This window comes from Xiphias gladius, chromosome 6 (assembly GCF_016859285.1).
Source record: "Xiphias gladius isolate SHS-SW01 ecotype Sanya breed wild chromosome 6, ASM1685928v1, whole genome shotgun sequence".
NCBI lineage: Eukaryota > Metazoa > Chordata > Actinopteri > Istiophoriformes > Xiphiidae > Xiphias > Xiphias gladius.
In genome coordinates, this window is record NC_053405.1 from 16,217,495 (window position 1) to 16,232,759 (window position 15,265).

At 40.5% G+C, this 15,265-nt stretch overlaps 1 protein-coding gene across 3 annotated transcripts in view; it reads right to left on the reverse strand.

Annotated features, from left to right (window-relative positions):
* Nucleotides 1-15,265, reverse strand: part of LOC120790429 (unconventional myosin-IXb) — a 55,646-nt gene that overhangs the window by 18,204 nt on the left and 22,177 nt on the right. For all 3 annotated transcript variants that reach the window (XM_040127916.1, XM_040127915.1, XM_040127917.1), the window contains exons 5-10: nucleotides 5,901-5,995; nucleotides 3,123-3,185; nucleotides 1,468-1,567; nucleotides 928-1,028; nucleotides 383-512; nucleotides 193-282 (exon numbers count right to left, since the gene is read on the reverse strand). In XM_040127916.1, the coding sequence (XP_039983850.1) occupies nucleotides 193-282; nucleotides 383-512; nucleotides 928-1,028; nucleotides 1,468-1,567; nucleotides 3,123-3,185; nucleotides 5,901-5,995 (579 nt within the window). The remainder of the gene's footprint in view (nucleotides 1-192; nucleotides 283-382; nucleotides 513-927; nucleotides 1,029-1,467; nucleotides 1,568-3,122; nucleotides 3,186-5,900; nucleotides 5,996-15,265) is intronic.

Below are 15,265 nucleotides of genomic sequence, written 5' to 3' on the forward strand. Positions count from 1 at the left end.
ATAAAATGTTGAACATTAAACACTGCCTGGAAGAAGAGATCTACATTAGGTGTATTACCAATAAAGAGGAAGAAGCAGAAATGCATAAGGAAGAGGGAGACAGCGAAGGCCACAATTCGGGTGCAGTTACACACTATAGAGACTATTATAGTAATGACAAGTCGCTTAGATGTCTTCATGGCTGATGCCTACCTCAGAGTGGCTATAAGGGAGGATCAGCTTGTCGTTGACTGTCACCGTTTTTCTTTTCGTCAGTGCCTCGACCAGCAGCTCCTCTTTAACCTGAGAGGGACACCCGCAGGTTAATTCTGACGGTGGCACAAAACTCACAGACAGGGTGAAGTATGGAGCCACAAAGACACACAAATATACAGTATGTTACCTTTAGCAGGTCAGAGAGTGTAGCCAAGACCTCTGGTGGTCCCACATCCAACCCCTCATCTCGGCCCGTTGACTTCCTCCTGTAGGTCACGTTGCCCAGATACAAGATGGCCGAGAGGACAGAAAAGATCCTGCAACACAGTCAGAAATATTACACAAACTGAAAGCAGAAGGAACAATACAGTCATATGACACATGCAGTAACTTTTCTGTACATTGCTGTTCCTCAGTCTTTTCATCTGTTCATGTTCATACTGAATACTTGAAGCATTGTATCTGCACACTGTCTCTAATTAACTTCTATATAAGCCTGTTCGATGCAGCTTTTGTTGTGTTGTTGGTGCTCTAAATAGTGTTGTTGTTGTAATTTGTATATTTGGTAATGTGACTCAATGCTCAGACCAAAATAACTTCTGTTTCCAGGAATGAGTGGAAATATGGTTTGGGATGGGTTTTCAGCACAAATTCTTCACCACATCTGGAAGAATATTAGGCAACTCTCCACATTACACACACTACACTGGACATGTTCACTGATTCACTTACTGTTTCTTGGTGGCGGGAAGGAAGCCAACCATCTCCATTGCCTGCTGCAGCCTTTCAAAGTCATGACGCAGGTCTTCCTCATCTTCTATCTTAAAGTTTTGCTACAAAGAAAGTTAGTAGGAGTCCATGAGGATGAGAAAATGAAAGCAAGAGCACAAAATGGAAAAATAAAAAGGTGAAGAACAGAGGTGAATGAAAAGGAGGGTGTGGATAGAGGGGAATTTAAACGAGTGAAAGAACAAAGACAGCCTGATTAACATGCAGTTCACATGTGCGCAGAAAGCGGGGGAATGTAGACAGCAGCTTATTCAGACGCTTGACAGTCTTTATGAATACCAGGTCCACTAACAGTGAATTACAGTAGGTTATGGTTCATTAACAGTGTTGGAAAGTGATTCTCTAGTGGTTTGAGTAGACTGAACAGGGCAGAATGATATTAAATGAAGTGAAAAGTCAGGATTTTTTACTGTTTACATCAAATGGATAGTGTGTAAACTGCTGGATGTCTGGATGCAATCGGGCAATAGAGTTGCACTGTACCTGCTTGAGGTAGAAGTAGTCTTCAGGCGGCAGCAACTTAAACTCCTTCCTCTCCTCCTCTGACGCTCCCAACAACAGGTAGTAAAACACGTGGTAGTTCCTAGAAAAACAACACACAGCACGTATATATTAAGTCCATTGACAATGCCTTAGTGGATTGACTGATGCATATGAGCATCCATCATTTGTTTGTTTTATTATCTTGTGAGCAACTATCAGTGGATAGAGCTTCATGTTTATGGTCACAAATAAGGGGTAGTTTTGGTGATAAACCAAGAGTCCACACATTGTAAAAAGCTAATAGAAAGAAGACAGAGCTCAGTGATGCTGAAATCAGTTTTCCGCTCGGGCTATCAGTGGACAGGTATTTAGACAGGCGACAGCAAACATGTGTAATCAGTTTCCACCCTTATTACTAAGAAGCAATGACATCACCGTAGACTCACTCCCTGACTAGACAGGCAAGATGCTCTGTCAAAAGCAACTGCGGGCTAGGTTATTAACAGCACACTGGTATTAGCCCGAAGGATATGTAGGCGAGCCGGTCAATGAAAGGTTAACTACATTTTCCAAAACTAGCTGGGAAAATTTGAACAGGAAACTAATGAATAATAAGGCTCTCAAAGCAGCAGTATGTTTTTATACAAGGCATCAACTGTGTCAGCTGAGCTGCTCACTGGTAGATTATGGTTTTACAGACCAATCACTCTGAGTGCTTGTGTGTATTTGTATCTGTGTGAATCTCAACCCGAAAGATAAAACATGACTTGTGTAGGTAGAAAAAGCCTCCCTGTGTCAGTAACAGGTAAGGCATTACACCTCGTGGCTAAGGCTTTTCTGTATCTACATTAAATAGAGAAAATATTTGTATTAAGGTCAGAGTGTTTTGTTGTTTTCGCTGCTGTAAGTTTAAACCAGTGGTAATCAAAATCTGCCAGTCTCTTCTTTTGACTCATTCATCGGTAATCTATATCACACAGCACATGAAAGAATATGACTGTTCATTTCCTGACTTAATTAACAAAGCTTCGTCAAAGAAAGATTTGTTTGCATCTTAGTCACACAAGTAGCAACAGACTGATATTCACTACTGAGGAGACTCTCACTGTGAATAACAAAGGCTTGGGTAATGTGACAGACGACATGATGAATGAGGCAGTCTCTAACAGAATTGACAGATAAGAAACTGATTTTTTTTTTTCCTTTTCATTTGTTTATGTAGCAAGTTTAAATTTCAACTCAAACAAACTGGAATCTCTGGATGTCTCATTAAAAATAGGCCAAACCAAACTGCTACATTTAAAGTTAAATCCCCACCAAGTGTAGACACTTTACAGTATACATGAATGTCCACATTGATGTCGGTGGGTAAAGTTCAATTCACTATGGACACACTGCTAATGCTAGTACAATAAACATATGTAGATATTGCAATATCTCAGTCTACGGTGTCTGAATATGTGAGTATGTGTATATGGGTGTGCAAATGTTTAGGCAGATGACCATGTAAAGTCAAAGACTAAAGGATGAAGCTTTCAGGGGAACTTCATATCCAACCATCAGAGGCTCCCAGGGTAAACTCCCCATGTTAGTACAGAGGGCCCCATGAAGGTCAGTGGGGGTGAGGGGTCAAGACCCCGCCTGTCCTTCCTCACCTCTCGTTCTTCTCTCTGGAGACCAGACGAGACTTCTCCAGGAGATACTTCTCCACAACAGCCCTAAAAAAAAAAAAAAAAGGAAGGGAGAAAAATAGGGATGGGGCAGTAAAGAGGACAAGAAAAAAGGTAGAAAAACTATGAGGATGAATCACTCAACACTAAAGTCACTCAGCTCCATCCCTGTGTATGTGTATGTGTGTGTGTATGTGTGTGTATTTTCAGGTCATATGTGAAAGTCAGTTTGTAATTAAAACTGAGGGGAGAAGCAGGAGGGGAAGAGAGGGCAGATGGTAGGAACAGTCAAAGAGTGAAAAAAGCATTCAGATAATGTCAGATGGATGGCGTAGCAGATCACACACAAAGCATTGCAAGACACACGACAAAAATCTGACAACTCTGGTATTAATTTCTTTTATTCTATTGTATAGTAAAGTTGGACAGAGGAGACTGGTAGGCTACTGCAGGGGCAGAGGTATGCTTTCAGACCACTGCAGTCATGAGATATGTCAATTTAAAAGCAGTGGTATTTACCCACTGCACCAGGCCATAAAGCTGTCTAAATCCGATTTTATAAGTCAGAGTTGCTTTTTCGATAGCCAGGCAAAAAGAAAATGACGCCAGTCTTCATCACACAGTAAGAATAGAGCTGTGCTGTGAGAAACACTGTGGTGCCCATCTGCTAAAACCAATGCCTGAACTATAGACATACTGAATATCTACTGCACATATTCACTAGTTTACCTTTCTCTTTTTTCAGATTAGTCTGCATTGCAACTTCTATGCAAAAAAAAACTTTTATGGATATTATAAAAAAATGTGGGAGTTTGTTTAAGTTGGTCAAGACCACAGGCAGACCCACAAATACTCTTTAACCTTGACATACAAAGGGTAAAGATTAATTTTTAACCAAGCAAGTTTCAGATATATATGTTGAAAGCTGTATTTGATTTTTTTTTTTTGACAGAACACAGCCTTGTGGCATGCCCTGAGTAACTGACAAAAATTCAGATTAGGCTTAATACCGTAACACATTAATCTCTGTCTGATAAATACTTCTCAAACCAGTTAGAGGCATCAATTGTATCAAAGGATTTGAAACATCTATGAATAGCCGCATAAAAATCAGCCATGTGAGTGTTTGCTGCTTGATGCTGTATCTTCTTGAAAAACTTAGAAGTTCCCCAATCTAGGCATTTGAACCACTATTTCCTGAAAATGTTTTTGTACACATGGGGGTAATTTGGTTTAGTGAACCTGTTTCATATTTACATCATGATATATACTGTACATGTTGTGTTTGCAAATGTTTTTCTCAGGGGGTTCTGAGCAACATCAATGGATGATTATTGAATTTAGTGGATGTGATAGAAACTGTAAAGTTAGGATTGCTTCTTGTCTGCTCATATGAGCTGATCTGAGAACATTACACATCTGCAAAAATGTTGACAAGAGCCTCTTTTCAGCAAAGTACAGAGTTGCCAATTGACATACGGGCGATACAGTATATCAGTCAGCAAATACCAAGGGGGTAAGTCTCATAAGACATATATACAGTACATAATAGCTCTCAGACAACTGGCATTCACACACCACCTCCTTTTCACACCTCCAAGTGGGTGTTGCTTTTCATGGTCCTGCTCTGTCTCGAACAGAACCAGTGAGGAAGGATTAGTGGCACAGAGAGAAAGCCACAGAGAGAGAGAGAGAGAGAGAGAGAGAGAGAGAGAGAGAGCATAAAAACACCCCGTCTGTCAGTTAGTGAGTCCGTTCAGAAAGCAGAGCACAGTGGAACAGCAGCCTTGCCTTTGTTAATCTCTTCTATTGACTGTCTGAATGGCTGCCACTGGAGATGGAGAGATAGACAGGCGGCCTTTGTTAAGTCTACAGAGCAGGGTTGTGACGGTCATCTGAATACTTTACTGATGTGAAGCAGAAGGCTACACTAGCACGCAAGGTGGTGGTAAACTGCGTGAGGTGCTTCAGTCTTTAGTATTTCCTTATCTAAGTGAGTTCAGTTTGTCGCAGAGAAAATCCCCAACTACCTAAAATCAACTCTCATGATTGGATTACACACCCTTCTCAGGGTAAGCAATTCAATAGAGCATGATGAGCCCTAGTGCCATTAGGAGATAATCAGGTTGGGGATGTCCGCTAACCGTGGAGCTTAGCAGCTGTCACCACAGGCATTTACATGTTTCAAATCAAATTTTATTTCTAGTACAACACTTTTGCATATACACCAGTGTTAAAAATCTCATCCTGTTAGACTTTAATCTGAATATCTTACTGAATGTTCTCTGCAGCCCTTCAGCTTTTGACTCTTCTACAGTTTTAGCATAACATGTTGCCTTTTTTGCACTGTATTGTGCACCTGTTCCCCTCTCCTGATGAGGAAGTGACACAGTTGGCCAGACTTTGATGCAGCTTCTAACCAGAGTCTGACTGCTGAAAAAAAGGACATTCTAGTGGTTGAAAATTTCAGTCCACATACACACACACACACACACACACACTGCACAGAGGAGGAACCATGTGACCAGCCACAAAGAGCAAAGGGGAAGATATTAGGCTATAGAGAGGTTGAACACCCTGATGACAAGCAACAGGAAGAGGATAGAGAACAAACAAATATCATTTAAATGTCTCTGTATGGTGTTGTACAGCAGATTAAGGCAACGTGGTTTGACTTTACATTGTTAGGCCTTGTTGAGGGCAGTTGTTGCAAAGACTCACATATAGAAACATACACACATGCAGGTGGTGTTTACTACTTACCCTCTGACCACTCCACTCTCCAAATAATTAACCTGGATGAATTTACCAAAGCGGCTGGAGTTGTTGTTGTGGGCCGTCTTGGCGTTCCCAAAGGCCTGGCAAAGACAACAGAGGACAGAAACACAGGGTAAGTTTAAAGGGATAAAGTCAAAATCATATTGTGCGTTACCAAAATAAGCCAACAGCTTCTCCAGATTAATGCAAAATCACTACAGCTGTTTCCATTCAATGTATCTTAATCATTTTATGAAATCAGTGAGGTAATTGATTAAGATGCAAATCCCAATGTAAGACTGAGACAAAACCCAGAGGAAGACAATGAAAGCTGTGCAAAGTGCAACAACCAAATTGGAGTACACCCTTACAGAAGTCGATTGCGACAAAAAAATAAATTAAAAAAAAATCACCATGGCAACAAAGAAACTGGATCCAGGGGTTAATTCTTGCTTTTAAACAGCAGCTGAGACCACGAATGAGGTTGGGACTGTCTGTGTGTGTGTGTGTGTGTGTGTATGTGTGTGTGTGTGTGTTTGTGCAGGTTGGGGGTCTTATGAGGGGGCAAGCATCTGCAACTCATTGTCCCCTTTTGCCCTCCTCTCACTCTCTTCCCATTCGTCCCTTTCTTTCCTCCTTGAAGACCTTTTCCCCCCTCATTCTCTTGTGCACAGTGTGTATGTGTGTGTGTGTGTGTGTGTGTGTGTGTGTGTGTGTGTGTGTGTGTGTGTGTGTGTACACATGTGAGTAAAAGAGAGAGTGAGCATAGGTCAGTGATGATAAAAGAGGTAGGGATGGCCTTTCTGTATAGCAGTGTCAGACCGGAAACAGAAACATACAGGACCAGGGTTTCTCTACAGGCCCCAGGCTAATGCTAATCCAGCCAGGGGCAAACAGAACCCAGCCACCAGGCCTCGCTGAGGAGCCCTGTTTATTGCATTGATACGGTAACAGAATAGCACTCTTTTCTTTTACATGATGCACATGTTCACATGGTTACAGATAGACAGATACACACACAGTCACGCAACAAAAGGCCACCGCAGGGGAAGTTGACTCAGTGCATGTTAAATAGGAGCCCCATTGTTTGTTCCATAGCAGTTGCAGAGTGAATTAGATACAGTCGTGTTGGGGGTGATTAGAGTTAGGGGGCACAAACACACACACACACACACACACACACACACACACACACACACACACACACACACACACACACACACACACACACACACACACACACACACACACACACACACACACACAGGGCCTGATTGAGATTCCTAAGGATGAGCTGTTGACCTATTTTGATTTCCTCTGCTCCAGCAGACTTGTCTTGCAGTAGCTCTTTAGCTCTTTTTTGCTAAAACTTTTCTTTGCTTTTTACCCATTTGCACCAATATAATATGCCAACAACCTTTCTTTTTTCAGTGCACTAAAATCTTCAAAACCAATATATGACTTTAAAATAGATATGAAAATTCACGAGTTTTTGCTTGTTGATGAAAGATATTTGTTATCGGGGACCAGAATTATCCATCTTCTGTTAACTTGAACTTGCTCAGACAAGGCTCCTACCCAAACATTCACTTTCCTGGCTATCTTGCTGTCTCTCTCTTTTTTCTCCATGTATGTGTATACCACATATTATTTGATGTGCATATTCAGTTTTATGTTGAGCATGTCAATACATAATGTGTAAAACTGTGCACTGTGCAAAGTACAAACTTCTGTTCCAGGTTTGAGGGTCAGTTAAGTGTGTTTTGGCGCTGCTCACTGTGCCCAGTACTGTTCTGATCACCCCCACTCCACCAAACATTGCAGCAGAGAGCACACAACCCTGGGAAATGTCTGCAAAGCCCAGGCCGCTGCACCATGGAGGGAATGCTAAACATGTCAAAGCATCATTCGTATTCGAACATGCCCATTGGCAAGTGATCTAATTGGCTGAAGGCTCATCAGGTATGAGGAGGCGGAGCGACATCTTGCCAAACCATGTCTATGGAAAAACATGGTCTAATCTGCATTCTTACGAAATACTGGTGCCCTCAAGGAGTTTATGAAAGAAAAAGAAGGAGGGGGGCATGACAAGTGGCAAAAGAGAGAGAGAGAGAAAGGGCAAGAAACTGAAAGCAGGGCGGTTCAGCAATCTGCAGCGTGTACATGTGTGCATTCTGTGGGTATCCATATCCAGTGGCCATCTCATGACATCCACTGCTGTCTTAACTGATTCCCTTCTGTGGTGGGCTGGTTCCTCTGGCAGCCTGCTCACCTGTACATTTCCACTTCAACAGAGCCAGACCTACCAGAATGAAGTCTCATATCTCTATTCTGGCCCCTCGCATACACACATACACTTCTCCTTACAAACCAAACTAGGGGAGTTTTTCTTGAACATTGCACTTTAAGAGTTTTTTGTCTCAACAAGCCGGTGGGGTAGAGACGAGAAAGTATAAATTATATACTTTAAAAAGGCATTAAATGTTAGGTCTAGTATAAACTTGCACAAACATGAACAAAAAAAATATGTGGAAGGAAACGGTCTGATGATGCATATAAAACTAGATGTTCCCAGAAACAACGAATTCAATTTGCTGTTGACTCCTAAGAAACAACTATCTACACTCCACGAATTGTCATACTTCCCCAAGCTTTGTGTAGTTCCCTCTGCGGTCACCTCTCTGATGATCTGAGAGTATTACAGTTTTTAGAATTTTGCCGGCATAATTTCAACATGCCTACTGATGGCAAAACTAAAAGAAAGAAGAAAAACTTTTTGGTTATCAGTAAACACCTATAGCTTGTGTTTGGGTACTAGGTCATATTGCTATAACATGGAGGCAATGCTGAATCTTTTAAAGTCTAGCTGCTCAAAAGAGCTTCTGTTAAACGTTTCCACTGGCGCTGCCAAGGCCCTGACATTGACACCTCACTACAGCATGGATACACTCACAAAAGGACTCTAAACAGTGCAACCGCCACAAAAACAATTCCTACATTCACAGAGGACAACGGTGGGTGTTCATGCAAAAAACTGTTCAAGCTTCTAGTTGGACAGAGTCATTCAGTGGCACACACTTTACAACCACAACTACATCAATCATGTTCTGTAAGCCCAACTTAAATTGATATACTCTTCAGTTACAGGTTGAATTGGAGAACCAAGCAGCAGGGTAATGAGCTATATAATCACTGGTAGCTGCAATGTTGAGGCAAAACCCCAATGGTACTTAGTGACAAAATATTCTCTGTGTTGTTGTCCTGAATGTGAAAAATGCTTTGGTGAGATCACATGGTGTTGGCAGTCATTGAATGCAACCACATCTCTACACAGTTCCTCTTCTATGACTGGCCATGCTTCAAGCCGCCGCTATATCCCACCAACTACACTTAAACCCCTCAAGCTTAACCCAACTGAATCGTTAACAAAGAATCAATTCTTTGAGGTACAATAATGCCGTCAATAGTGCTCAGAAGGGCTGGTGCTTCGATTCATTAATGGTGAATGTTCCAATGAATGTGCTTATACTAAACCACTTCATGAATTTACTGTATGAAGGTCAGACGCAAATATTTCTAAATTCTTTATTTATTGTCTTCCACAGAATGACATCGTAGTACTCTCTTTAAGAGGAATGACACTTACAGTTCACTAAGACTATTGATGTTTTGGATGACACTTTTCACACGGCAGATGATTTACATATAAGAATTCTAGTGCTGAAAGGATTAGAGATTAATCAATTAGTAGATCAAAAGAAAATCATTGAAACAAAAATTGATTACTAAACTAATATATCAAGAAAAAATGCTGAATATTTGCTTGTTCTAGCATCACAAATGTGTGGATTTGTTGCTTTTCTCTGTTATACATCATGTTAAACTGAACATAATTGGGTTTTGGATTGACTAATTGATAATGACAACAATTGTTTGCTGAAGCCCTAATTGTTTACACATTTACATATAGAAGACTTGTGTTTGATGACAGCATTGTGGAAATAAAGTGGTGGTAGTGTTGGCTGGGAGAAAAAACTAATTGCTTCAGTAGGCAGAAGTTGATTGTAATAGATGATCGCTGCTATTAGCAAAGGCTGGAAAGCAGGTCAGACACTTCCATGCACTAACATTAGTACATTAGCTTCATCACTGCTAGGGAAAACATCTAAAAATCTAAAAAAAAAAAAAAAAATAACAGAGTTGAGTCCAGGAGGAAACCAGAGAACACAGCTTTTCTTTGTTATTTGTGTGCAAGTCTAGTTTAGTCTGAACATCACAAACCACAAAGACATTTCAACATTATGCATATACATCATGATTTGGTGTCACAACTTATACCCAACTTCTGCAGCTCCCAATGGCAATGAACATAAAACTGTACCCAATATAGAAGTCAAATAATAACTCTTCTGCAGCATCAACATTTTGGGCAACTGACAAAATTCACCCTTACCCTAAAAAAAGTGATTTGACGTACAAACTTTTGCAGAGTGGCCTGCTGGATTCATACCGTTAACTCTGTTAAGCCTTTTGGACTGAATAAGAAACTTAACTGCATTTTCATCACATACAATTTGCCCAATTTTCTGACCTGTGAAATTGTATTTATATTGACAGAGAATTGTCCATGTTTGTTTTCATTATATTTCTGATATACAAAAGTAATGATGTTAAAGCACCTGTTCAAAAAGTCAGCCAGCACCCTCCAGCGCCTACTTTAAGTTAATCTAAACAACTGTACAGGGGAGAGTTGGCTACGCTAATTTAAATGGAATTTTTCTACATTTTTTTGTCAACCCCATGTGCCTGCACATTAGATGGCCAAATAATGCAAGCCGAAGGTCAAGACAAATGTCAGAGGCAAAAAAAATAGAATAGTTGGGATTAAGTTTTTAAGCACCAGTTTTCTTCCTCTTGTGGTCTGGTATTTTACCAGATTGGAGCCATTTCAAGCAGCTCCACCCATGTCTAGATGGGTACCACATCAAACTCCAGCTTGTGGTTTGGTCACAGTACCATGAATAGACCCTGAAGTGGTCTGCATCATACTGCTACATGGAAGCTGTATTTGGCCTGTAAGGAACAGCATGTCCACAACTTCAATACGATCCTGGATGGTATGATTACAGTAATGACTTGTATTTGTGTGTGTGTGTGTGTGTGTGTGTGTGTGTGTGTGTGTGTGTGTGTGTGTGTGTGTGTGTGTGTGTGTGTGTGTGTGTGTGTGTGTGTGTGTGTGTGTGTGTGTGTGTGTGTGTGTGTCAGACGAATGACACATTCACATGACGCAGCGACTAATGCCAGCTTTTCCCAGACTCATACACAATGCCACCCAGCCTGACCAAATATAGCTGAGGAATAAAGAGGTGCAGCCCATAACTAAGAGATACACAATGGATCCGCAGACAAAATGGCCAGCTACTCCTCTGCACTTCCTGAACAACAATACAATACTTTGGTCTATCCACACCCCTCAAGGCTCTGAGCTAGCGGCAGTGAGAGCTACTGCCGCTACTTCCCGTGTCGTAGCCGCTTCCTGTTAAAGAGGTTTCCGGATGATAGGAACTTCCCGTCTGAAGCTGTGAGACAGAATGGCATGGAGGAGACTGGGAACTTAGCAAGAGAGGCTAAAGGAATACGTAACAACTGGCAGGTTAGGCTTTAGTTACAAGACCTTATTATATCTCAGTGACTGATCATCTGAATTGATATGATGTATCGATGGCTTATTTTGTTTCTGGTTTTCCTACAACATAGCTTCATTAATTTACTTTATTGTGTGACACAGTTGTGGAGTTAGTAAAATCCAACCATCATTCTTACCTTTTTTATGTACAGTCCTACATGTTAGCAAACACACATCCTTCTGCTATTTATGCCTGTTATAGCAGATGATTTCCTCATCACCAATTAAATCAATAACATCACTGACCGGATGGGAAAGTTAAATAGTAATGACTTACATCATACCTGACATCAAATATTTTCAATGTTTATGAGCACTAAACTAAGGTGTGGTCAGATATGTCCAAAGCAGCTGCCTTTTCAGTTATAAACAGGTCATACTACAAGTATCTCAAGTAAGCTATTTGGATTGGTAATGAGCTATTTTCTGATGATGAAATGAAAGATATTCAGAATGTTGCTGTAAAAGACCAGAAATAGTACAATCTCTGTGTTCTAATCTTTTATCTGGCTGCTGCAATTTTTTAAATTTATTCCATTATTTTTTTTTCCAATGTATTCATATATTCACAAATGCAATATACAATATTAGAGCCAGGCCACCCAGGTCTTCTGAAGATTTGCTTTTATTCATTCCAAAGACTTTTCAGGCATGTGATGCTAGTTTTCTCTCTCTTTTTCAAATCCAGCACTTACTAAATTTTAGTTTTAAGAACATGGATGAAGCTCCACGTGGATTATAAAATTCAGAACATTGCAAACTTGTTGTTCAAAAACTTATCAAGGAAATGTTAGTGTGACAGTTTTCTTATAAATTTCTTATAAATATAAAATATTTCTTATAAATTTACACATAACTCCAATATATTTCCTGCCGTGTGTCAGTGAACTCTTTGCAACAGAGGAGGGCCTTGTTGACATTAAGAATAAATAGGCTTTAAGGCCTGCCAAAAGAAAACAGAGATACCAGAAAACCCTGTAACAGAGGAGCAACCAGTTGGACCAGTTCACAAGTGAAATACTCTTTTAGAGCTGGTGAGCTGTTCTGCAGGTAGAAGCCATATTGGTTCAAACTGCAGAAGGTATTAAAGGCAGTTTCTCCCTTGACAAGAAAGGAGGGGAATTACAAGAAAAGAATATATAGTATAAAGAATAAAAAGAATAGGATCGGTACAATGTTCTAAAGTAGGACAGAGGCTTTCCCAAAAGGTTTCTGGTCAGGGACATTCAATCTACCAGCAACACAGCCCACAGCCAGAGTCCAGCACCACAAGCGATGATCTCATCTCCTCAAAATGTGACCCAGGCCTGGAGACCTCCTCTATAGCTTAGGGATATACACACACAACACACACACAACACACAACACACAACACACAACACACAACACACACACACACACACACACACACACACACACACCACAACACACACACATTTTGCATTTTCCACCACTGTAATCTGATCAACTTCCCGGACTAAAAAAAAAAAAAAAAAAAAAAATCGAATAAAACCACTCTGTCAAAGTAAAATTCTTCCATTTTAGTAAACCTGACAGAAAATAGAGTTCTACACTCCCTTAAAAATGCCTTGGCTGGAAGTTATCAGAAAAAGAACCACCAGAGGTAGACTATTTGTGTGGAGAGAAACTGCAGGAACATAATTTCAGAGGAGTTATTGTTTCCAATGCAACTTTCGTTTCATGTCAGCCATCTTAGAAGCATGCTGCAAAAGTTAGCGCGTGTTGTCAAAAGAGTCTTTTCACGTAAACTAAGTAGGAGGGTCTCTTAGTATGTAATAATGTCGAAAAAAATGTTAAAAGCAACAGCCTACACTTAACAACTTCTGTGACTAAAATGCATGTTTGGTTACAATAATGCTTAAAGGGGAAATGTACAGCTGTATAATAGCCAGGATGATTGACAGACTGGTCACAAATGGAATCCTGTCTCCACTTCCTCTACTGACTAGGCCTGCAAAGACCGAACCCGTCTCCCTGTCTGCTCCTGCAACCACAGCTCTGGACCGGGATAACACACAAACTGCTTTCTGGGAGTGAACGGCAGAGTGGCAGTGTCTCTGCCAAAGGGACCAGAACTCTGCTGATGGAGGGGAAAATCTCTCCATCACCTCCCCCTTCTTCCTTCCATTAACCATCTGGAACCAAAGACTCTGACAGACTGACACACATCAAGGGACCAGCACTTTCAGATGCTGCTTATTCACATGCATCTGAAAGCAGCTGCAGTTTTGTGACTCAAAGCTCCAGTACTGAGTCAGAGGGTGTGGAGTTAATAAGGACATAACAGATGATGGATGGATACAACATGGCTGCAACCTACTGTAGCTGCCTACCCTGTATTCTTGTCATCAATACTCAAGCCAGCCGCTTATGGCTAATTCCCATCAAACTTCTGTTTAATTTTTTCTGTTCCAATGAACTTTTACAGATTAGGGGGTTTTCACTTTTCTGCACCATTTTGTACTTTGAATAAACCACATTCCACATACGGCTTTTCTGGCTAAAGGGTCTATTTTTAGCCACATTACTGCGAAATAAAACAAGGAAATATGTAGAGGAGATTTACTTCCAGATCAGCCTGAGAGTAATTAGTTCCCCACTCTGAGGAGGGCTATTAAACTGAAACTAGCTTTTTGTCTGCATGGTATTCATTTGATTTTACAAAAATAGAGGGTATCCCAGTCTGACATTTACTCTGCAGCCTCAAGCAGAATTTCATTATATCTTTATCGATCTGTTACCGCCATATATCTCAAATCACAAACATACATCCAGATTACATTGCTCATAGGGAAACACACTAAAAAATTAAATGGCCTGGGATCACGCACTTTCATACCACCCAGCACACCACACATACCTTCACACACAAAACATTGTTTAATTCAGCTGAGCCAGAACTGCATGGCAGTCTTATAGTCTACAGTGTTGAAAATATGCATAATAAGTGGAGTTAAACTTCCAGTGATGGAGGCCTGCAGAGTACAATGTGAGACAACACTCACAATGGACTGTTGCTTATAAGAGAAAGGGAGGGATGTGAATACTGAAAATGACTTCACAATAGTCACCCTGCTTGAGGTCTGACTGGAGGTAAATTCTTCCATATGTGAAAGTGGAGGATACCCCGTTTCTCATTACAGGGAAAAAAAATAAACAAAACAAAGTAAACTCTGCTCTTTGCCACGTAGCCCAGGGATTAAAGACAAGCAAATACAATGCTTTGTAGTAACTTACCTTTCATGATGCAACCATTTCTTGTTAAACAATGTAAAAGGTAACAGATGTCTACTTGTCTGCACATATTTGTATGTGCCTCTTTTGTCACCAAACACAGAGAGCATTAGTTTGCAATGAGCCCTGGTCATTTAACTGTCTGCAGCATAAAGACACCCTCAGCGGTCTTACAGACAGATGCCCTCACTCACTGGTGACACCCCATACAATATCTTTTTCTGAATGCCTGTTAGCATACAAAGTTATACACCATTGCTTTTTTATAGTTGACTGGAAAAAACTCAAAATTGCCGAAAAGGACAATAAATAAATAAATAAATAAACAAATAAAAAAATGTTCAACAATGCAGTGAGAAAAAAATAATATTTTAGAAAAAACATTTACTGAGTTTTCATTATTTACTGATCAATATTTCCCGAATAGCTG